The sequence below is a fragment of the Ipomoea nil genome, unplaced genomic scaffold, assembly GCF_001879475.1.
Source record: "Ipomoea nil cultivar Tokyo-kokei standard unplaced genomic scaffold, Asagao_1.1 scaffold0465, whole genome shotgun sequence".
NCBI classification, from domain to species: Eukaryota; Viridiplantae; Streptophyta; class Magnoliopsida; order Solanales; family Convolvulaceae; genus Ipomoea; species Ipomoea nil.
In genome coordinates, this window is record NW_017616893.1 from 1,187,331 (window position 1) to 1,211,314 (window position 23,984).

At 31.8% G+C, this 23,984-nt stretch overlaps 1 protein-coding gene across 2 annotated transcripts; it reads left to right on the plus strand.

Moving 5' to 3' along the window:
• The first annotated feature begins 6,643 nt into the window (after positions 1-6,643).
• Positions 6,644-14,869, plus strand: LOC109173131 (plasma membrane ATPase 4). Of its 2 annotated transcripts, XM_019322395.1 has the most exons (16): positions 6,644-6,938; positions 9,552-9,671; positions 9,780-10,016; positions 10,382-11,143; positions 11,234-11,356; positions 11,473-11,577; positions 11,676-11,820; positions 11,926-12,090; positions 12,392-12,630; positions 12,718-12,750; positions 12,845-12,926; positions 13,078-13,238; positions 13,335-13,508; positions 13,704-13,886; positions 13,981-14,162; positions 14,388-14,869. In XM_019322395.1, exons 1-16 carry the CDS (start codon positions 6,882-6,884, stop codon positions 14,482-14,484), a joined length of 2,865 nt encoding a protein of 954 aa, XP_019177940.1. In that variant the 5' UTR covers positions 6,644-6,881; the 3' UTR covers positions 14,485-14,869. The 2 variants fall into 2 exon arrangements, with proteins under 2 accessions (XP_019177940.1, XP_019177942.1); XM_019322397.1 differs by lacking the exon at positions 6,644-6,938 and having other exon boundaries at positions 9,607-9,670; positions 9,778-10,016.
• Positions 14,870-23,984: the final 9,115 nt, after the last annotated feature.

Here is a 23,984-nt window from a genome sequence, read left to right on the forward strand (position 1 = left end):
ACTTTAGTAATCAAAAGTAAGTGTGCCTTCGTGGGTTTAGCTTTGTTTGATATGTTAGAGGTTTTGGGTTTTATCTTTCTTGGTGGCATTTTAACCTATATTTTATACAATCGTTGTCTTGGTTCTCAGAGACAACACAGAACCAAACTCGTTATATCTTAAATGTTGCACTTGAATAAATAAGGGTTGGTGTGGCTTGGTGGGTTTAGCTTTGTTTGTTATGTTAAATTATGTTAAAAGTCTTGTGTTTAATTCTTCTTAGAGGCATTTTTAACTTACTTTATAAAATTGTTGTCTTGGTTTACACAGAAGCAACTCAGTTATATATCAGATGTTGCACTTTGGTACATAAAAGTTTGTGTTGCTTAGTTGGTTAAACCTTATTTGTTATGTTTGAGGTCATAGGTTCAACTCTTGTTGTTAACATCCTTGTTTTCATTTTATAAAATAATGATGCGCAAAGACAACGGTTTTTTATAACCGTTGTCTTTGTAGTGTTGTGTATTCAAATACGCTTAAAGACAACATACCAATAACAACGGTTAAATAAAACCGTTGTCTTAAACAAATAAAGAACGCGCAACGACAACGGTTATATAAAACCGTTGTCATTGTAGTGTCGTGTATTCAAGTGCTATTAAAGACAACACATAAATGATAACGGTTAAATAAAACCGTTGTCTTTTATAAAATAATAATCCGCAAAGACAACGGTTTTAAAAAACCGTGGTCTTTGTAGTGTTGTGTATTCTAGTGCGCTTAAAGACAACACACCAACGATAACGGTTAAATAAAACCGTTGTCTTTAAAAAAAAAAAAAAAAAAGAACGCACAAAGACAACGGTTTTAAATAACCGTTGTCTTTCTAGTGTTGTGTATTCTAGTGAGCTTAAAGACAACACACCAACGACAACGGTTAAAAAAACCGTTGTCTTTTTTAAAAAAAAAAAACGCACATAGACAACGGTTTTAAAAAACCGTTGTTGTTGTGGTGTTGTCTTTTCACAAAATGCACAAAGACAACACACTTATAACAACGGTTAAGTAAAAACTGTTGTCTTTGACAAAAGTGCTGCATCAAAGACAACGGTTTTGGACCAAACTGTTGTCTTTTATACAAAAGACAACACTTTTCTTAAAAACTGTTGTCTTTCTAGTGTTGTCTATGTGCATTTTTCTTGTAGTGTATGTGCAATTCATATTTCAAATTTTAGAATCAATATGTATCATATCAATCACTATCAAAAAAAAAAATGTATCGTATCAATCATGCATTTCATAATCATATCAAGAGGTGTAGAATCAACATGTGCCATATAAAACATGTATTATATGAATCCTATGAACATGCTTACCTAGTATAAAAACATGTATTGTAACAAATTCAGGCATACCGTTCACCGAAGATTACGATAGAGACTCGTGCTGATAACGTGTTGTAATTCGGCCTATCAACTTGTTAGTTCTCGCGTGATAGTTGTACGGTAACGCATCGATTGTATGTATGAAGAATATTGCAATATGGAATGGAAGAGTAGAGAGAAAAATATAACACAAGAATGTAGAACTCAAGAACACAAGTTCTCTCTTTCATTATGCCTTGAACATGTATATATATATACATCCATATAACCCTTCATTTTCTATAACATAAATAATGGAATAAATATAAGGCAAATGAAAGGTCTTGTGATAATGACCATAATAATAATAATATTTATAACACTCATGAATTTAATTGATGAAAAAGTTCTAAACTCCCTCTTAATGTAATTCTACTTAAAAATATTTGGATGTGGTTTGCATTACATGCATTAATTCTAATTTTAATGTAATATTTGGACTTTTGAAACCATGGTAGGAAAAGCAAATATTATAATTAGATATTAATTTGATATGCATGTATTACACTCATATTCAAACCAAATAAAAAAAAAAAGTTTTTTTTTAAAAAGAAATCAAATTGATAAAACTAATTTTTAATAAATTGCATTAGCTAGTTGAGGCCAAAATGCTAAAAGTAGTAATTTTTTTTAAAAAAAGACTAGTTCTCCAACTAACTTATAATACTAATTTATATTTACAAAATAATTTATATTTATATAATAATTAAATATGTAAAATCTAAAACCTTTTTGCTCCGTATGTATGTGACAATTCAGTTGGTCCACAACAATAACAAAAATATATAACACTAATAAAAACAAAATTCTCCATTTTAACTTCTCTCCAAAACAGTCATATACTATGGGTTTGCATAATATTGTAAAACAGTGTAACACAATTCCTAATAGAATATATTGTTTCTTACTTTCCTATTCGTACTACAATTCTACATTAAAATTTCTATTCTAATATTGTAAAATAATGTAATACAATTCCTAATAGAATATATTATTTGCTACTTTCCTGTTCGTACTACAATTCTACATTAAAATTTCTATTCGTAATATAATACAACAATATTAAAATTGAAAAATTATGAAAACACTCCATATAATGTAACTATATTACATGTTAATCATTATAAATCAGAAGGCATGATAGCATTTTTTTTGCAAATAAAATAATAAAATTATTTCATCACTACTCCAATTCAACAATATTATTATTCATATTCCTATTCAACAATATTATTTCGTCACTACTCAAATCTATACTATATATAAAAACAAAATCCTCAATTTAACTTCCTGCACAAAAGACTTCTATACTATTACAGGGCGTTTGGTTGGAGGGTGGAATTATGTGGGAAAGGAATTGTAATTCCATGGGAGTTGAATTACTGGGAATAAAGTGGGAATTTAAATTCCAGTGTTTGGTTGACAGGAATAGAATTATTAGGAATTTCAATTCCAATGTTTGGTATACATGGGAATTGAAAAGGAATAAGTAGTATAAAGTCAAAAATGTCCATTATTGTTGTTAGACATTAATTTTAAGTTAAAAAAGGAAGGGGTAATTTTGACTCACCACTATCTTTTTTCCCAGGAATTAAAATTCCAGGGGGGGACATGGGATTTTAATTCCATGAAAATGGGGAAATTGCAATTACATGGAATTGCAATTCCCTCCAACCAAACTACGGAATTTAATGGCCTTTGGAATTAGGTGGGAATTAAGTGGGAAGGGAATTTAAAATCCCTCCAACCAAATGCCCTATTAAGGTTTGCGCAATATTGTAAAAATATGATAATACAATTCCTATTCGTACTACAATTGCACATTAAAATATGGTAATACAATTCATAATATAATATATTCTTTCCTACTTTCTTATTCCTAATACAATTCTAGATTAAAATTACCAATCTTAATAATAATAATCTATACTATTAATAAAAGTAAAATCACCATCTTCAACTTTCCCGTTCAAACTAATATGAATATTAATTAATTGGTAAGAAAATTAATAAAGCTTAATATGATTGGTAACAAAATTTTATATGAAAATTAATTAATATCTAATAAATTGTTACCACAAATTAAAGTCAATATATATATATATATACTTAAAATGAAAAGTGGTTACCAAATTCTAGGAATAATTAAACCATTATAATTGTGAGAATAATGGAAACAAATTCTGCGTAATAAATGAAAAATTCATTAGAAATTCTGTGTAATTTTATAAGAAAATAATATTTTATTAATTATTATTTACACAGAAAATAATAATTTCAATATTGATTTTACACCAATAATAATAATAATAATAATAATAATAATAATAATAATAATAATAATAATAATCTATACTATCTATACAAACAAAATCCTCAACTTAATTTCTCGCCCAAAATCCTCAAATTTTAATATATTATTTTCTACTTTCATATTCGTACTATAATGCTACATAAAAATTTCTATTCTAATATTGTAAAATAGTGTAATACAATTCCTAATAGAATATATTCTTTCCTACTTTTTTATTCGTACTATAATTCTACATTAACATTCCTATTCTAATATTGGAAACTCATTGATTATAATTTGTGTGGTTGAGGTGTCTGTTCTGTATGGACATTGAGTTTCCTTCAAGCTTAACACTTAAGATATTTACAGACAAACGAGTCATATATTATTCAATTAATTGAGTGATACTTTTGCACTAATCTTATAATCAAATAAATGCACACTTTCAAATATTAGAATTGTTTATAATTTCATCTTTAATTTTATTATCTAAATATATAATAAAAAAATTTACTCGTGCATCACACGGGTAATTTGGCAATTATTTACTTGAATTCAAGCAAGGATAACATTAGAAAATATAATCGATCCAACCCATTTCAACAAGTGCACTATATAATATTCGTTGTTATAATTTATATTTGTAAATCGATGTTGACCCAAGACAAGAGAAAAATGACTAATTAGAATGTGGTGCTTTTCGACCGAAATCCACAGTCACTGTCATAAGGGTGGTGGTGCTAGAGCCGTCGTTGTTCCCACACGCGGTGACGAAGTCGCAGCCCGCCGGAGCGGGGAGTTTTATTTCCATTCCCCGCCCCTGCCGGATCAATGCATTGTTCGAATTCATGAGGGATTCCTTGCCAACCCGAAGATCCTTTGAATCTGACAATGCTAACAAGTCTTAGATCATGAGTCTGATCTCAGAATTCATATATACTCCCTAGCTTCCTCACCTCGCAATTTAATTAGCAGACTTTAAGGATTAAGTTTCTTTTTTTTTTTTTTGGGAAGGAACAATTGAGTCGTCCCTCTGTTATAAGCATGTTTGATGATATAGTAAATTCCTCCAAAGGGAAGAAGATTGTCATGTTTCTTGATTATGATAGGCATTCTTTCCCTATTGTTGAAGACCCCGACAAAGCTTTCATGGGCCCCGATGTTGGTTCAACATTAGAATTGTTTATAATTTCATCTTTAATTTTATTATCTAAATATATAATAAAAAATTTTATCTGTGCATCGCACGGGTAATTGGGTAATTATTTGCTCGAATTCAAGTAAGGATAACATCAGAAAACATAATCGATACAACTCATTTCATCAACTGCACTATATAATATTCGTTGTTATAATATATATTTGTATATCGATCCAAATATTCTTAAAGTATTATAATAAATCCATTCTGTGCAACGCACGGGTGAAAATACTAATAATAATTAAAAAAAGAATTGACAATCAAACCAGAAGAATAGACAAAAACTTGTGTTAGAGTATTTTACGGATCCTTATCCGCGAGGCGGGAGTCCGTGAAACGGGTCGAATTGTAGACAACTGGTGTGTAAGTATCACAATTTTAGCTATAAGTATTACAATATTTATCATCAATAACAATCAATTTTATCATAAATAGTACCACAATTTCATATATAATAAGTATTACAATATATATGATATATAAGTAACAATTTATTTTAATTCAAATTGGTATTAATTTTTTTTTTTTTTTGTAATAAGTATTAATATATGATTTCTATCATAAGTAACAAGCAATTATCATATATTCGACCTATTTTGTCAGGTTGATGTGACCCTTTTCTCCCAGGGAGCACAGGTGGCATATGGCGTTGTCCTCTTCACCGACAACGAGCACTCTGTTGCTACAGTGAACGACTTCATGTGTTGCCCCCAGGTTCTTCTCATGGCGGAGGCCTTGTCTTGTAAAGAAGCTCTCTCGTGGCTGAAGGATCGAGGCATTGATGAAAGGGTTTGGTTGTAGTCAGATTTCATGGTAGTTAGTTGTTAGCGGCTTGTCGAAGAGAGTTTATGATCGGTCTCATTCAAGTCACATTTTTTTATTCATGTGCCAATCTTATGTTATCTTTCAAAACTGTTTTCTATTATCATGTTAGGAAATTAGAGAATCGAGTTACTCATACTTTGACTAGAGCGGCTGCCTATCAGTTTGACCTCATTCTTGGCAAAGTTCCCACTAGACTTCATTCTTCTTGTAATAATTTTAAAGAAATTATTATAAAATTTATATTTAAAAATAAAATACTTTAAAATTAATTAAACAAAAAACTAATATATTCATATCCTTATAAATTATTTTACATGTTACCAACTCACATTAAACATTTATTTTAGCATAAATTATATTTCACCATAAATAATATTATCCATTAGACATTATAATTTATGACATTCTCCCAAAAGGTTGAATCCACAACTCCGAGGTAATTCACTAGCTCAACAGACATTGCCAAATGTCAAATCTGTTCAAGTTCAAACATTGATCTTTTCTCTAAAATATTGTCTATTGAACCAATAAACTAAGCCCGTACAGAGGTAAAAATTTATAGCCTTACGATATAACTCGTGGTCTCGTGGTATGATCTATCAATTTGAATATAATTTTTTTTTTCTTTTTTAAAGCGTATGGTCCATCCTCTATTTTGTATCTTATCTTTGGTGCAATTTTTTGTACCAAAAACAAAAGGTCATTATTCTTTTTCTTTATTCATTTGTAATATTTTCCATTTTTTACTTCACTTTCTTTGAAGCCATTAAGACAAATGAATGTGTTGCAGAAAATATAAATATGAAAATAAAAGAAAAAAGTGAGATACTCCGTAGACGGGTGGGAGTGGGGTAGGCCGTAGGGGGCCGTTGGGGTTAAGATTTCCTTCCTTTGCCTAATAAAAGGAGGCCTTCGCACCCTTACTTCATTCTTCTTCACCCATCTCCCAACATAAAACTATTTCTCTTTTTCTACTTCAATTCTCTCTTCCGTCTAGTATAGTCTCTTACTGGGATACAAATTCTCCCTTCAATGAATCACTAACACCTCTCCCTTTAGCTTTCTTCCCAAGAAAAAAAATTAAAATATATATATATAGAGAGAGAGAGAGAGAGAGTTTTTGCTTGGATTCGTTTCTGCGCTGTTTTGATCACCAAAAATGGGAGGAGACAAGTCTCTCAGCCTTGAAGAGATCAAGAATGAGACTGTTGATCTGGTAACCTTCTCTCTCTCTCTTGCTCTTCTTCTCTTCGATTATCGTTTGGTTTCTGTTTATTGTTCTTCTTGTATTTGAGATTTCGAGGATCCAACGGATGACCTTCTATACCAATAAACCACCGCTCGATCGATCATAGGGTTCCCGGCTTCGTTTTTGATAAAATCGGAAAATCTCCATTCGCTCTCTCTGCTGCTACTTGCTCCGCTTTTACTTTTTCTAACTGCTAAAGCTGAGCTTCCTTTTCATTACTGAAAAGAAAAAAGAAAAAAAAATTGCTTGAATTAATTTTATGAAGAGTATATTTATTCAGTTATATTCCTTCTAAATTATTACTGGCTGGGAATCTTAGTTTTGTAATCTGATTATAATTCACCCACTTAATTACCTCTTTTCTTTTACTTTATTTTAAATTAATAATTAATTAATTTTAACTATATGTTTGTACTGAACGGGTGCGTAGTAGTTATATTGATATTATGGCACCAGATACAACAAATCTTATTCTCAAAAGTTCTTTTCTATATATTTGATTATTTGTGAATTAAGTAATAATTAGTATATAAGTTAACTAAATAAAATTTGATATAAATGGGAAATTCTACTATGTTTATAAGTGGTAGTATTTTTATTTTATTTTTGTAAGTAGAATAGTTTCATTATTTACAAGGAATTTTCACCCTTTTTTTATTTATTTGTGTGTGTGTGTGTATATTCTAAAAATAAAAAATACAAATACAGTAAAAGTTTGTGGAGAATAAATAATAAGAATGTTTGAAATTAATATTGTTAATTTTGTTATGCAAACCCTAAATTGTTATGGCAGGTATCTTGGTTTTTGTGTAATTTATTATTCTTTTGGGGAAAATTTTATGGTACGTCTTCCGTGGTACTACAACTTGTGTCTTGTATGGACATGTGTTCTGAAAATTCAACTTTCTTAACGGCTCTGACTGATGGCGTATTTTTCAAAAAAAAAAAAAATATTTTATGATATATCTGATTTTTTTTATTGCCTCTCACTATAATGACGGTTACATATAATAGTAAAAAAATTAATATGGATACTTATATGATATATCTGATTTATTTATTAATTAAGACAAAAATATGTGTGAGACAATTTGACGAATTTTTGTCTATGAGACAGGATAGGTTGTAGTAAGTATCATAATTTTAGGTATAAGTATTACAATATTTAGTATTAGTGACAATAAATTTTAACCTAAATAGTATAAAGTATCACAATTTCACATATAAATATTACAGTATCTATAATAAGTAATGATTTATTTTTAATTAAAATTAATATTAAATTTTCTAAAATAAATATTATAATTTCGTTTATAAATAGCATTTTTTACATATAAATATTACAATATTTATATTAGAATTATAAGTATTACAATATTTATATTAGCAATTCTAATTACACTTTATAAGTACCACAATTTCAGTTATAAATATTACAATATTTGTTATTAGTATTAATTTTTTTTTTTAAATAGTATCACAATTTTACATATTAATATTAAAATATCTATTATAAATAATTTTTTATTTATTTGAAAGTAGTATTAAATTTTTTATAATAAATTTTATGATTATATCATAAGTAATAAATAATTATTCTAGATTATTCGACCTGTAATTATCTCATTCAAATGTAACTTATTAATTGAAAGAAACAAAAACAACCTTTTACTGTAATAGTTGATATTGTTTATGTAGCATGTTATAATTATTTAACAAATTTTTATTATTGATTGAAAAGTTAACAAAGAAAAGACGTGTTCTTTTAGAACAAATATACATCAAGTACATAATATACTTTGAAAATAAAATATATAATTGGCTGGACATTATAGGTAACTAACAATACAATTTTGTAAAGGTTTCACTAGTCTGGGTAGAACAAAAACTAGTGGGAAAATATTCGCCACTGCAATCCAACGAATTTGCAAAGATGCCCTTTTTAGTGGGGCTCGGGACCCACCCACAGGAAGGGATATATTCTTCACTGCGTCCAAATGAGGCTACTTGCCTACTTGGATTGGTGGGGGAAATTCTCTCATTGTGGGGTCCACTTCTTAGGATAGTGGAAGGTCAACTTGGAGGACACGCGTCTTGTGGATTCTTGCACGTGGGGTAGAATACCTGTGATTGGCGAAATAATGTTTTTTGCTTTTTTTGTTTTTTGTTTTTTTTTTTCTTTGCTGAGGTTTGGGAACCGTTATTTATCCAATTTAATGTAATGTAAACTTAGTTGGAGATTTTTGAGAGTTATTTGGTAATAGAGAAAATTTAAGGTTAGATCAATCATCAATGAGCTACTATACCTAAGTGACAAGGGATTTTTATTATTTATTTTATGTGATAATGATATGACATATAAGATTTTATAAGTATAAATCAATGTTATGAATGGTTAGGTGAAAATATGTTGACATTTGTTTTTTTCAAGGATTACAACGAGGTTTTGGATGTGTAACTTTTATTAAAAATGTACTTATTATTTATGGTTCACACAGTTGCGCGGATCATGTTCAATGAAATAATGATTGTTTGTACATGGGTGTTGAGTGATTGATGTTTTTTAATTACGGATTGTAGGAGAAAATCCCAATCGAGGAAGTGTTCGAGCAACTGAAATGTACTCGAGAGGGTCTGACATCAGCCGAAGGGGCCAACAGGCTTCAAATTTTTGGTCCCAACAAATTGGAAGAAAAAAAGGTGCTGTAAATTCTTGTTTATAATAATTACTGCATATACATTTCATGAGGTTTAAGTAGTACCAAGATTATTGTAATTAATGGTGAACACTACGTTTGGGGAATACAGGAAAGCAAGGTACTGAAGTTCCTTGGCTTTATGTGGAATCCACTTTCATGGGTTATGGAAGCTGCAGCTATTATGGCAATTGCGCTGGCAAATGGTGATGGGAAACCCCCAGATTGGCAAGACTTTGTTGGTATTGTTTGCTTGCTTGTCATCAACTCAACCATCAGTTTTATTGAAGAGAACAATGCTGGAAATGCTGCTGCAGCTCTTATGGCTGGACTTGCACCTAAGACCAAGGTATAGAAACTTGTAACATTTGAGCTTTAATTTCTTAGTTTTGCATCATTTGTGATTTTGTTGCAGTAGTCACATAGGGATGATATAGATATTTGGACTTGATTCTAATAACTTCGAAATCTCTATTTCTAGTCTGTTAAGAGTTCCATATTGAAAATATAGCTCAGTTGAGTGACTTTGGTCCAATCTTTGATTATAACATGGTATTAAAGCCTATTCGGTCCACTTTGTGTTCACCCAGTTGCTGGCATCCAAGCTTTCGTGGTGTCCAGAGTGACCCTGGTCAACATAGTAGAACAAAGATCATAGATTTTATCATTGTTTCTTACTGTAAAATAATCGACTTCAACATTTTGATGCAATAGGTGCTTAGAGATGGTCGATGGAGTGAACAAGAAGCATCGATTCTTGTTCCAGGAGATATTGTAAGTATCAAATTGGGAGATATCATTCCTGCTGATGCTCGTCTTCTTGAAGGTGATGCATTGAAGGTTGATCAGTCTGCTCTTACGGGAGAATCCCTCCCCGTGACCAGGGGTCCTGGTGAGGAAGTTTTCTCTGGTTCAACATGCAAACAAGGTGAGATTGAAGCTGTTGTCATTGCTACCGGGGTTCATACTTTCTTTGGAAAGGCAGCACATCTTGTCGACAGCACCAACCAAGTGGGGCACTTCCAAAAAGTGCTCACTGCCATTGGAAACTTCTGCATCTGTTCCATTGCAGTGGGTATGCTAGCCGAGATTATTGTCATGTATCCAATTCAGCATAGGAAGTACAGGGACGGGATTGACAACCTCCTTGTTCTCTTAATCGGAGGCATTCCCATTGCTATGCCCACTGTCTTGTCTGTCACGATGGCTATTGGATCCCATAGGCTATCACAGCAGGGTGCCATCACTAAGAGAATGACTGCAATTGAGGAAATGGCCGGCATGGATGTTCTCTGCAGTGATAAGACGGGGACGTTAACTCTTAACAAGTTGAGCGTGGATAAGAACTTAATTGAGGTGTTTGCAAAAGGTGTCGACAAAGAGCAAGTGGTCCTCTTTGCTGCCAGGGCTTCTAGAACTGAAAATCAGGATGCTATTGATGCTGCCATGGTTGGGATGCTTGCTGATCCAAAGGAGGTAAATGCCCTTCTTTCTTACATCTTCATAGGCTTTCAACAATTAAAATATTAGAAAGTACACTCATTCTCAATGTACTTTCAATGTTAGGCACGAGCTGGCATTCGGGAGGTTCATTTCCTGCCATTCAATCCAGTGGACAAGAGGACTGCTTTAACTTACATTGATGATCAAGGCAACTGGCATCGGGTTAGCAAAGGTGCTCCTGAACAGGTGGGCTCTCATTTTCACATTTTCCCCCTTTGGCTATTAACTTTGTATATGAATTCCAAGTTACCGAAAAATGATGTTGCTAATTTTTTTTTTGTTTTTCTCTTTTATTGCATCAGATGTTGAACCTCTGCAATGCCAGGGAAGACCTAAGGAAAAAGGTTCATTCTGTGATTGATAAGTATGCTGAACGGGGCCTGAGGTCATTGGCTGTAGCTAGACAGGTTTGGAATTCCAACATCAGAATGCATTCGTTTACACATTCTTGGGTGCAAATGAAGGTGCATCATAATCACCTTTACTAATACTTTTATATTCCCAGGAAGTGCCTGAGAAATCAAAAGAGAGTCCAGGTGGCCCATGGCAATTTGTTGGATTGCTACCCCTCTTTGATCCTCCCAGACATGATAGTGCTGAGACTATTCGCAGGGCTCTCAACCTTGGTGTAAATGTGAAAATGATTACTGGTAATAAACTTATTCAACTTCCTGTGAAGTGAAATCATCCATCATCAATGTCTTCATTTGACTAACTATATATTGCAATTCAAATTCTTGTTCATTGTCTTTTAGGTGATCAACTTGCAATTGGTAAAGAGACTGGCCGTAGACTTGGAATGGGAACTAACATGTACCCATCTGCTTCTTTACTTGGTCAACACAAGGATGCATCTATTGCTGCCCTTCCAGTGGAAGAATTGATAGAGAAGGCAGATGGTTTTGCTGGTGTATTTCCAGGTTGGTGACCAACTATACCACTGTTACTGTTAGGATCAAACGCTAACCACTATGCCAAAAGCTATAGCTAGTAACGAAGGCGCAACTTTATTTCCTTATAAACCGTCATCACATTTTTGAGAGGCAGGGTGCTGAACTTGGCCCTTCACCGGCCTCTGCCCAACAATCCCCCTAGTCACCAATTGATGGACTTGGCCCTATACCGGCCTCCGCCCAATAGTTACTACTACATGGAATATTTACAATCTCATATCTTCTATTGGGAAAAACAAATCGATTTATCTTTACCCTTGTTCTGCAGAGCACAAGTATGAAATAGTGAAGAAGTTGCAGGAGAGGAAGCACATTGTTGGAATGACTGGTGATGGAGTAAACGATGCTCCCGCTCTAAAGAAGGCAGATATTGGAATTGCAGTTGCTGATGCTACTGATGCTGCGAGAAGCGCCTCTGACATTGTGCTTACTGAACCCGGGTTAAGTGTTATTATCAGTGCAGTCTTGACTAGTAGGGCTATTTTCCAGAGGATGAAGAACTACACTGTAAGTTTCCATTCTTCAACTCCTTCAGAATTTTGAAATTTTACCTATTATTAGTCTAACTTCTCTATGTACTCGCTATTTTAACAGATATATGCGGTATCCATCACAATACGTATTGTGGTATGTTGAATATTTTCTTTTGAAATTGGATATCCTATCCTCCACTTTGTTGCCATTATTTCATTTCTTATGCCAGTGACTGCTCGTTTTGCAGTTTGGCTTCATGCTTATTGCTTTGATATGGAAATATGACTTCTCAGCCTTTATGGTTCTGATCATTGCAATACTAAACGATGGTACCTTCCATGTTTCTTCTTGAATCTGCCTTTATTAGTTAATAATCATATATCCTTATATGTATTGTGATTTATGCCCAACAATATTTAATCCCATTCCCCCCTCGTATGTACCCAACGTCAGACTAGTTGAATCTGAGTTTCTTTGCAGGAACCATTATGACAATCTCAAAGGATCGAGTGAAACCATCGCCAATGCCTGACAGCTGGAAGCTGCAAGAAATTTTTGCAACTGGTGTTGTTCTTGGAGGTTACCTTGCACTGATGACTGTTGTTTTCTTCTGGATTATGCATGATACTGACTTCTTCTCTGTAAGGCGCAATCCTAATTTCTTATTTATTTTGATTGGGTGACTGATTTATTGGCGATTAATTTATTCTCTTTTCCTTTGGTTTGGTTATTCACAGGATAAGTTTGGAGTAAGATCCATTAGGCACAATGAAGAGGAAATGATGGCTGCATTATACCTCCAAGTCAGTACTGTGAGCCAGGCTCTAATTTTTGTTACTCGCTCCCGCAGCTGGTCTTTTGTTGAACGACCTGGACTTCTATTGGTCGTCGCTTTTGCCATTGCACAACTGGTAAGTACTTTTTTTGTTCCTTTAATGCACTGTTACCACTATGCCAAAAGCTTTAGATAGTAGCAAAGACGCAACTTTATTTTCTTATAGACAGCCAGGGTGCTGGACTTGTCCTTGCCGGCCTCCACCCAACACTATGTGTGCCAGTTTGTGCTTTTACTACGTCCCTGAAACTTATCGCAATATTTATTTCAGGTTGCTACTTTGATTGCTGTATATGCAAACTGGGGATTTGCAAGAATACAGGGATGTGGGTGGGGATGGGCTGGTGTGGTGTGGCTTTACAGCATTGTTTTCTATGTGCCACTTGACTTGATGAAGTTTGCCATCCGATACATCTTGAGTGGAAAGGCTTGGGTTAACATGCTGGAGAACAAGGTAGGTAGTTAGTTCATTGGAGAACTTTAACTTTCTTCTTCTCCATCATTGTTTGTTTGTGTAATAAATATCAAACTGCTGCTATTCTGTTCAGACTGCCTTCACAACCAAGAAAGACTACGGCAAAGAGGAGAGGGAAGCTCAGTGGGCTCTTGCTCAAAGGACTCTTCATGGCCTTCAACCACCCGAGGCATCAAACGTCTTCAACGAGAAGAACAGCTACAGGGAACTATCTGAAATCGCGGAGCAAGCAAAGAGGCGTGCTGAGATGGCCAGGTATGGAATAATGTTACTTTATACCTGTTAGGATCAAACGCTTATCACTATGCCAAAAGCTATAGCTGGTAGTGAAAGCGCAACTTTATTTCTTTATATCGCCACACATTTTCAAGAGGCAGGGTGTTAGATTTGGCCCTTTACCGGCCTCTGCCCAACATATATAAACTGCAGAATGCATGCTCAAACACTCATCTTATTGCATTTACCTTAATGTCAAATTAGGCTTCGGGAGTTGCACACTCTTAAGGGTCATGTTGAGTCAGTGGTGAAGCTTAAAGGGTTGGATATCGAAACCATCCAGCAGCATTACACGGTTTAAGATCGAGTTGAAACTGGTCGTCGGCCTTTCACTGGAGCGAGCAACAACAGCCAGCTATGATAACTAACTCAGAAGAATACAGAGGAGCTGAGGAGGAGTCTTGATAGAGAGGGGTTAGAGTTATGATCATCATAATCTTTCTGTTTGTCTGTTTTACTTTTGCCTTTCTAGTTAATTTCATTGCACCCAACCAATATAAGGTTTGGTTTTACTCTTTTGGAGAGATGACTCTCTCATGGATGTAGCAGATTTAATTTTTTTTTCTTTTTCTTTTTCCAACTTTTAGAGGCATCTATCCTTCTAAATTAAAGGACAACAGCTCCATTACCAATAAACACAAGATTGGTGTAAACCATTTACATTTTAGTGCTCTTACTTGTCTGCACTATTGTTGCATATATGAACTATAATTTCTTACAGTCTAATGTTGTTTTTTGTAATTAATACAAAATAAAAGAATGTAGCTCCAAACTTTATTAACTTGCATTTTGGCATTGGGAAGGGTCAATACTCAATTCATTTGAAAATTGAATTCCATTTTTGGCACATATATAACATCTCTCCGGTAAAAAGTGTGGGAAAATTCACGCTCTCCATCTTTAGTAATCAAAAGTTATGATCTCACCATTATTAACTAAAAGTATAATTCACTAAATTAGGATTTTTTTACAGAGTAATTATTTGAAAAAGGGCAAATGTGTCAAATAACACTATCAATTCACATGTATGGTGATTGTGAGGTGTGGTACCCGTGTAAGGCAAATTATGCTGTGGAACTGTGTCCACCTTGCAAGATGGACACGGTTCCAAAACGACGCCGTGTCAATTGAAAAAAAATTACTTTCTTTCACCATTAATGGCGTTTGTCTTTAGAAAGTCTATGCTCATAATTAATGAACTCTATGTTAATAATTATAGAACTCTATGTTCATAATTTTTGAACTCCATATTCACAATTATTGAACTCTATATTCACAATTATAGAACTCTATATTCATAATTTTTGAACTCTAGAAGTCTATGTTCATAATTACTGAACTCTATGTTCATAATTATAGAACTCTATGTTCACAATTTTTTAACTTCATATTCACAATTATTGAATTCTATATTCAAAATTACATAACTCTATGTTCATAATTTTTGAACTCTATTTTTGATGTCGCTGAGTTGTTTTGACAATTTTTTTAAATCTGATTAGTGGAGAAAAACGGTGCCACTAACGACACCGTTACTCTAAAATTACCAAACGGCGTTGTGTTCCACGGCATAACAATTGCCCGTGTAATGATTTGGACGGAATAGTGCATTACAATTGTATGTGTTGTGATGTGTATGTTTTAGCTAACCATGTCAGATGTATTAAGGTGTACATTCTATATTGCAACTGTTGTTTTTTGTTTATCATGTTGATATTTGAATGTGGTAATAAATAATGTGATATATGTTTGGTAAAAATTTCATCATACATGAATCCATAGACAAATAAAGAAAAAGAAAGAACAATGATTGATTTTTCAAATTAAAATTTATTGACAATTTTGTATATGTAACATATATTGTCTATAAAATCTAAAAAAAAAAAATACAATACAATATTACATGTATTGTCAATTTGGATATATATATATATATATATATATATATATATATATATATATATATATGTCTCTCTCTCTCTCTCTCTCTCTCTCTCTCTCACACACACACACACACACACATATATATATATATTGTGTGTGTGTGTGTGTGAGAGAGAGAGAGAGAGAGAGAGAGAGAGAGAGAGACATATATATATATATATATATATATATATATATATATATATATCACTCCTTTTTTACTTGATTTCATATCCATTAGATCTTGCAGATCGATGGTTTTAATTTATCCACAAGTTCTCATCTAGGGAGTACGTGGTTCTCATATGAACCGAATTTTATATGTATATACCCTCAAATTGAATTAGATCCTTTAGATTTTAACATTATAGAGTACATTTATTGATAAAGCATTAGAGCCTAAACCTAAACCATAAATATTAAATCCTAAATAGTAAAAAGTAAATCCTAAACTAAACCAAAACTAAATCATAAATATCACCAAAAAAAAAAAAACTAAATCATAAATCATAAATTCTTTTTGAAAGGCATATAAATTCTAAATCATAAATTCTAAAAAGTGAACTTTAAGTGCATTGCGCTTCATATTAGTCAAAATGTACAATATAGTGTTGCAAAATGTACTTTTAAAATTAAAAGAACTTGAAGAGGAGGAAAATTAAAAGAACTATAAAAATATTATTACATTTTTTACTCATTGATCTAGAACTATTAAATATAACTAGATGAACGGCTAAAATTAGTTTCTAGTTTTTTATTTTTTTCTTGGGAATAAGTTTTTATATGAGTCTAATCCATATATACTTAAAGAGCAATCGTTATGCTGTGCATCCGTATGCACCATGCATGGTGCATACGGATGCCAAAACGACGTCGTTTTATTAAAAAACGCGCGTCTCCCCTTTAAAAAAAAAATTCAGGTTCGATTCCCAACAACAACATTATATTGTTCATTCATTCTGGAATTTTAGTTCATAGATTATGGAATTATAGTTCATTGATTATGGAATTATAGTTCATCGATTATGGAATTGTGGTTCATCGATTCTGAAATTTTAGTTTATAGATTATGGAATTTTAGTTCATTCATTCTGGAATTTTTAGTTCATAGATTAGATTATGGAATTATAGTTCATCGATTATGGAATTATAGTTCATCGATTATGGAATTATAGTTCATCGAGTATGGAATTTTAGTTCATATGTTGTTGCTGGGAGTCGAACCTGATTTTTTTTTTTAAGGGGAGACGCGCGTTTTATTAAAACGAAGTCGTTTTTGCATCCGTATGCACCATGCATGGTGCTTACGGATGCACAGCATAATTTGCCCTTAAAGAAGGCAATTTATATCCTACACCACGGCGCGCGTTGCACTATGCGTCCAGATGCAAAACGACGTCGTTTTAATTTTTTTTTTTTTGTTTTTTGAAATTTCCCGCCCCAGTGAATGGCAGTAGTTTTTTCTTTAAAAAAAAAAACCCGCTGTTCAAGAATGTACATAATGTTATACTAGAATACACATAATTGTATACATGAATGTACATAATTATATAACAAAATATACATACTCTTTTAAAAAGATAATACACATAATCTAACATAATACATAATAAACATAAACTTTTAACATAATACACATCAACTATTAACATAATACACACAAATTTTCTGATTCGGATGTACATAATTGTATAAAAAGAATGTACATAATTGTATAAAAAATGTACATAACTGTATGAGCAAAGACACATAACTGTGTGAACAAATACACATAATCCCAGCAACTTCCTACCGCGCCTCTCAAAATGACCCCAAAACGACGTCGTTTTGGGAGGCGCGCGGCGCACAGTGCTATGTGCGCCGTAGTGTAGGGTATAACGATTGCTTAAAGAGTGCTAGCCAAATTTTGTCATGGATTTTGACTCGAATCCAATTCTAGGCCGTAAGTTTTTATTAATTTATTATCTTCGTATGTGTGTGTGTGTGTGTATATATATATATATATATATATATATATATATATATATATATAGGGTGAGGTTCAAGTGAGGCTATTGTGTTAGGTGAGGATTGTGGTCAAATTCCAACCATCAGATCTGGCCATCTAACGGCTGTAAGTGCACAATAGGAGAAATTAAAAGGTCATTAAATTTGTCAAGTACTGAAGGAGTAATTAAAATGGGGGTAAAAGGGTAAATGGATTAATGATCGTGCAAGAATAGGAAGGAAAGACTGAAGAGTATGGGTCTGTACGCGTAGGGTTTAAACGGTGGAAGTATAGGGAAGGCAGTCAACATAGTGGGAGCAGAAGGAATGAACGATGATTAGGTGAAGTTGTAGGGGCGAGTACAGAATGGGAAACTATGGCGGACGGAACAGCAAGAAGGAGTCAGTGGCGTGCGTTGATCGAGGCAACGAGTAGACTGCGTAAGGGATTTTTTTTTTTAAAAGAATTGTATTTGTTTTGATCGATTATCTGCACAAGTGTATTGCATGTCTGTGCAATTCCATGCTCGAATATATTGGTTTAGAGTGGGTTTTTTTTTAAAGGAATAAATAAAATTGATGAAAACTGGGTGTTGATGGCCGCAACTTCATCGGACTTTGATGTAATGTCGCCGGAGAAGGAGTTAGGCAAATCGACGGTGGGAACGGGGGGTGGTTTACGGGAAGAATGACCAGAGACAGTGGTATTGTATGGTTTTTTTATTTTTTCTTTTTATTTTTTGATAATAAAAACTGGGCGAACATGGGTGTGGATGTTGCCAAGTTGAATAATCCTTCATGCATAAGAGCAACATTGCACTACTGTTTTCAGTTTTTTTTTTTTTTTTTTTTTTTTTTTTTTTTTGGAGTTATTACGAATTGAGGGTGCGAAGTAGGGGGCTCTTGACGAGGACAGAGTTGGTGTTTCCTAAGCAGTTTTGTGTTTGCAGGTTTATGTTATGTGTTATTAGGGGAGGTAAAAACTGGGTAGATGATAGGCAGCAGAAAAATGATTGAAGAAATGGTCTGTATTGGAGTGTAAAAAACGACATTGTGTAGTTTAGGGATTTAGAGAAGGGCATAATGTGCAAGAACATGATGAATATGTGAATGTGTATGTAACCGTATATATTTGTGCAGAAAAATGACTAGTGGCTGTGCATAGGAATAGTTTCGTGTTTCTATGCATCTGTCCCTGTGAATATGTGAATGTGTATGTAATTTCTTGTTAACGAGGAATTGATATTCTACATTTCGAATTCGTGCAGCATTGGTGTACGACATTGTGCAAATACGATATAACTGACAGAACCGGTATGTGCATCGACGGTGTATGTAGTAATGCAATGTTAAGTGTAATTACAAGTAACCTGAAGTTGGCTAAATAATTTTTTACTTGTTATGCTTATGTGCACCTACGTAGCAATAGTTAATGCATCACGGTAAGAATTTGGGAGACCATTATGTGCAACCTACGATGTTTCGTTGTTGCGAAGTTAATATACCAATGTAACAATTAAGTTTTATTATGTTTCATGCAACAGTAGTTGTCTATTGATGTGCAACAACAAAGGATGCTAATGTGCAAGTCAGCACACAAATCCAGATACAATGTGCAAGACACGAAACTATACTGTGCAATAGGGGAATGTTAAAAAAAAGGGAAAAAAAATACAACAATAATAAATCCATATCATTATTTTAAGAACAAAGTAAGCAACGAGATTAGACACAGCGCATGGAGAAATTCTACAAACACCGCAATCGAGAAATTTTAAAAAACACCGAGTGGGATAAAATTGTTCCATATATTCAAAAAAAATTATAAGTAACAAAACAAAACACATACATTATTTAAAAACCAAGACAAAATGCAGAAAAGGAACATGTGAATGGAGAAGTAAAACCAATAGAAATGTGTTTAAACAAAAAATAAAATTTAAAGACAAGTGCGACCCATTCCTCATATGTTTCCGTTGCGCATCGGGCAGGTACGGCTATTATGGCCATACTTTTCACAAGTTTAGCATTGACGTTGATGACATCCAGACTTTTCAACGGCTAATTCCCTTATACTTTTCAAACGTTTTGGAAAGAACGCAGAGAGAGAAGAAGGTACACAGTGAAGCAGATTTCACTTTTAATGTGAAAATTTTAGGACCGTACATCAATCAATAGATGATGGTGTGTTATGGATTTAGACTTTTTTTTTTTTTTTGGGAGAAATGGATTTAGTCTTACTTCACCTAATGTAAACGCGTTGGCTATACTAAACAGCTAAACTAGTGACAATGCGGAAAAAAAAAAAAAAAAAAAAAAAAAAAAAAAAAAAAAAAGCAACAGTAAAATCAATAACAAAAAAAAGGTAAAGAATAGAAAAGGTTCCATGCTGAATCACCATGTAAATCAAATCTATCCCTAATTATCATATTTAAGTAAGCTAAAAATATGCAAATCAGCCAAAAAAAAAAAATGAAACGAAAAAGGAAAAAAAAAAATACAAAGACAATAAAACCCCTAAACTAAAGACACGACAATAATGGAAAAAATCCTCCCAAAAATAACCCAAAAAACAAGAGCCATAGATCAAACTAAAATCAAAGGTGGGAATTCAACCACAAACCTCATGTAGAAACATGACCTCATTTGATCCTCTGTCTATATATATATATATATATATATATATATATATATATATATATATATATATATATATATATATTAGTATTACGTAGTCACCATGTCATGCTGCTTGAAAAATACATCATTTTCTTCACATCGTTATTGAATTGAAGAAGACTGAAAGATATATTTTGGCTAATTCTTGTTGTTGTGGTACAATCTCGTTGTAGTTTCTGCAATATTTTTATCCCACTTGCTCAGTCCCATTATTGTCATATTCATAGCCGGTCGTTATCTGCTTTATCTAATTTTTTGTTATTATATTATAATCATGTCATTAAACTGAGTTTATAGTTACCAGAAAAAAGTCCCAATATTTTTACTTTTTTAGATATTAATTATATTAACGAAAATTTGCATCTTTGATCTTTGAATTATACTTAAATTCTGACTCAATATCTCAATTATGACCATATTTATCTTTTATCCCTCAGTTATGAGCGAAGTGGCTAGTTTGGTCCCCGGCGTTTGGTTTCCATCTCAACCTGATGAAAAATCCAAAAACTCTCACATGACTTGTTAAGAACATGAGTCTCGTATAAGGAACTTGAAACTCAGTACAAACATTGGAACACTTGATCATTGTCTTTCGGCGTGTGAAACACACTATTTTAAAATTTTTTTATTTTCCTTAATAAGCAACAAGGGTGATTAAATTTCATATGTTACTTTTATGAGAAATTCACCAAGGGGTAACTTGAGATTTTTAATATGTACAAATTCTTTTGTAAACTCCTTAGTTAAGAATTGTATATCCTAGCAGCATACGAAAATTTTATTATTATATATTCATTACTAGACATCTCCACATCTATCCTCTTAAAAATTAGAGTAATGAATGAGAAATCTGGTCTCATGTAAGGAACCTGAGACTTAATTATAGAAGTTACACAAGCTTTTAGAATTCTCAGGCTTCATCCTTCCTTACTCTGATTTTTAAGAAGACAGAGAAGGAATGTCTACGCAAATATAATAATATACACACACTTATGATTTGCCATTCATAAAAATATAATTAAAATATAATCAACCATCAACAATTAAGTTAATTATATAATTATATAATGATTTTAATAAAGTGATAATTAAATAAAAAAAAGATATGATAGATATAAAATTATAAGAGTATGATAATAATAATGGAGTCATCAATATTAGAATTAAATAATAATGAAATTATAACGCTCAAACGGTGTAAGGGTAGTTTTATTTAATAAAATATAGTAGAAATAATTTTGTAAGTAAAATGTATACATTTATTAACATTAAAAAAAATGATGGAGTCATTAATATTAGAATTAAATAGTAACGAAATTATAATAGTCAAACGATGTAAGGGTAGTCTATATATATATATATATATATATATATATATATATATATATATATATATATATATATATAAAAGTAAAATCCTCCTAGCAAGTTTTCCCCCGAAAATTTAAGGGCATTTGTGTAATATCCAAATTCAATTAATTAAAGAAAGCAATTAATTATTAATTAAAGAAAGCAATTAATTAGAGAAAGAAATCACGTACATATACAAATCAATTTGAGAAATCACGTACATATACAAATCAATTTGTTATATCACTAATTAATAGCTTATATCACTATTTATTCAAAGCCATACAAACTAAATCTTTACAAATTTGTTTAAATTTACATTTTATTAAATCATTCATTTCACCGAAATAAAGAAAAAATGCAATAAATACCTACCACACCCAAGAAATTGAAAAGGATCAATCCATTCAATTAAAAAAGCCTGTCAAATTATTGTGTTATGCACAAATTACAAATTCATACAAAGTTCACAAATTTATGAACACGTGTCAAATACTTTACATATGGCTTATGAACACGTCTATAATATTGTATGAATAAAAAATATTTTACATATTATTAGTTAGCAAAAATATTATTATTTGGTAAGCAAATGTAAAATGAAAATGTATTAAAATTTATTAATTGGTAATATTGCATAATTACACCTTTCCTTTTTGAAAAATTATACAAGTTTATAATTCTCATATTTTCTACCTATAAATACAATGGATTGGTGAGTTTGGAAATCATAATTTTTTATTTTGCACGGTTTCCCTCTTCTTCCTGTTCTCTATGTGAAATCATATCTTGGTGTTCCACTCATGAAAATGTAAGTAATTTTTTTTTTTTTTACACTTTTAAAGATTATTATTATTATTATTATTATTATTATTATTATTATTATTATTATTATTATTATTATTATTATTTTGCAATTGTAGCTTGAAACGTTTTTAGTGCCGCTGGATCCAACGGATTGGGCGTTGATGGAGACCCTGGTAACATTGACTACAAAGTTGATTTTTTAATTTTTCGGCATCAAGGAAGGGCCAGTGTTTTTCTTATCAGAAATCAAACTCTTCTTCTCCTCGCAGGCAACGAAGCGCTTTGCCGAATCGGGAAGTGATTCTTTTTTTCTTTTTATCTTTATATCTCTGAGATAATTACCAGATGTATATGAAAAAATGAAACAGAACCCTGATTTCAACACCAAAAACACAGAAGTTAAGGTTAGAGATCGAGGACTAAGTCACGGATCTAAACTAACAAATATTATTAGTACAAAATGTACAAATATTATAATTAATATAATATAAACTTAATGTGTGTGTGTGTGTATAGAGTTAATGTATAATATTATTAGTACAAAATAAATTATACTTGCCTTAATAATTAATTATTAATATTATTGCCTAATAATTATGTATTGTTACCTTTTTCGATGTAATTATTATGGTAATCTGTATACATATTTATTTTTATACTTAATATATAATATTATTGGCACAAACTAAATTATTATTACCTTAATATATAATTAATTTTTAATATAATTTCATAATTTTTATTAATGGTAATTATTCTAATAATTTTTCTTTCCTTCTTTCGTGTAATTACTATGGTAATGTATTTAAATATTGAAAAAGAACAAATATTATAATTAATATAATTAATGAAATTATTATGGTAATTGTCACAATATTTGGTAAATATAATTAATAAAATTGAGAAAAATATAAGATTAATTAATACTAACAATAATCAGTAAAAAAAATTTGTGGTAAAATAGGAAAATAAAAAAGATCCTTAATTCACTAAAAGTGGAAATATAAATGGATTTTACTGATAATTACTAATAATAATAATCATTTAATAATAATC

Coding starts and splice junctions, on each gene's coding strand:
- LOC109173131 (XM_019322395.1), top strand. CDS start 6,882: ATGGGAGGAGACAAGTCTCTCAGCCTTGAAGAGATCAAGAATGAGACT. Junction 12,751..12,844: donor CCATCACAATACGTATTGTG/GTATGTTGAATA, acceptor CTCGTTTTGCAG/TTTGGCTTCATGCTTATTGC. Junction 14,163..14,387: donor AGGCGTGCTGAGATGGCCAG/GTATGGAATAAT, acceptor ATGTCAAATTAG/GCTTCGGGAGTTGCACACTC.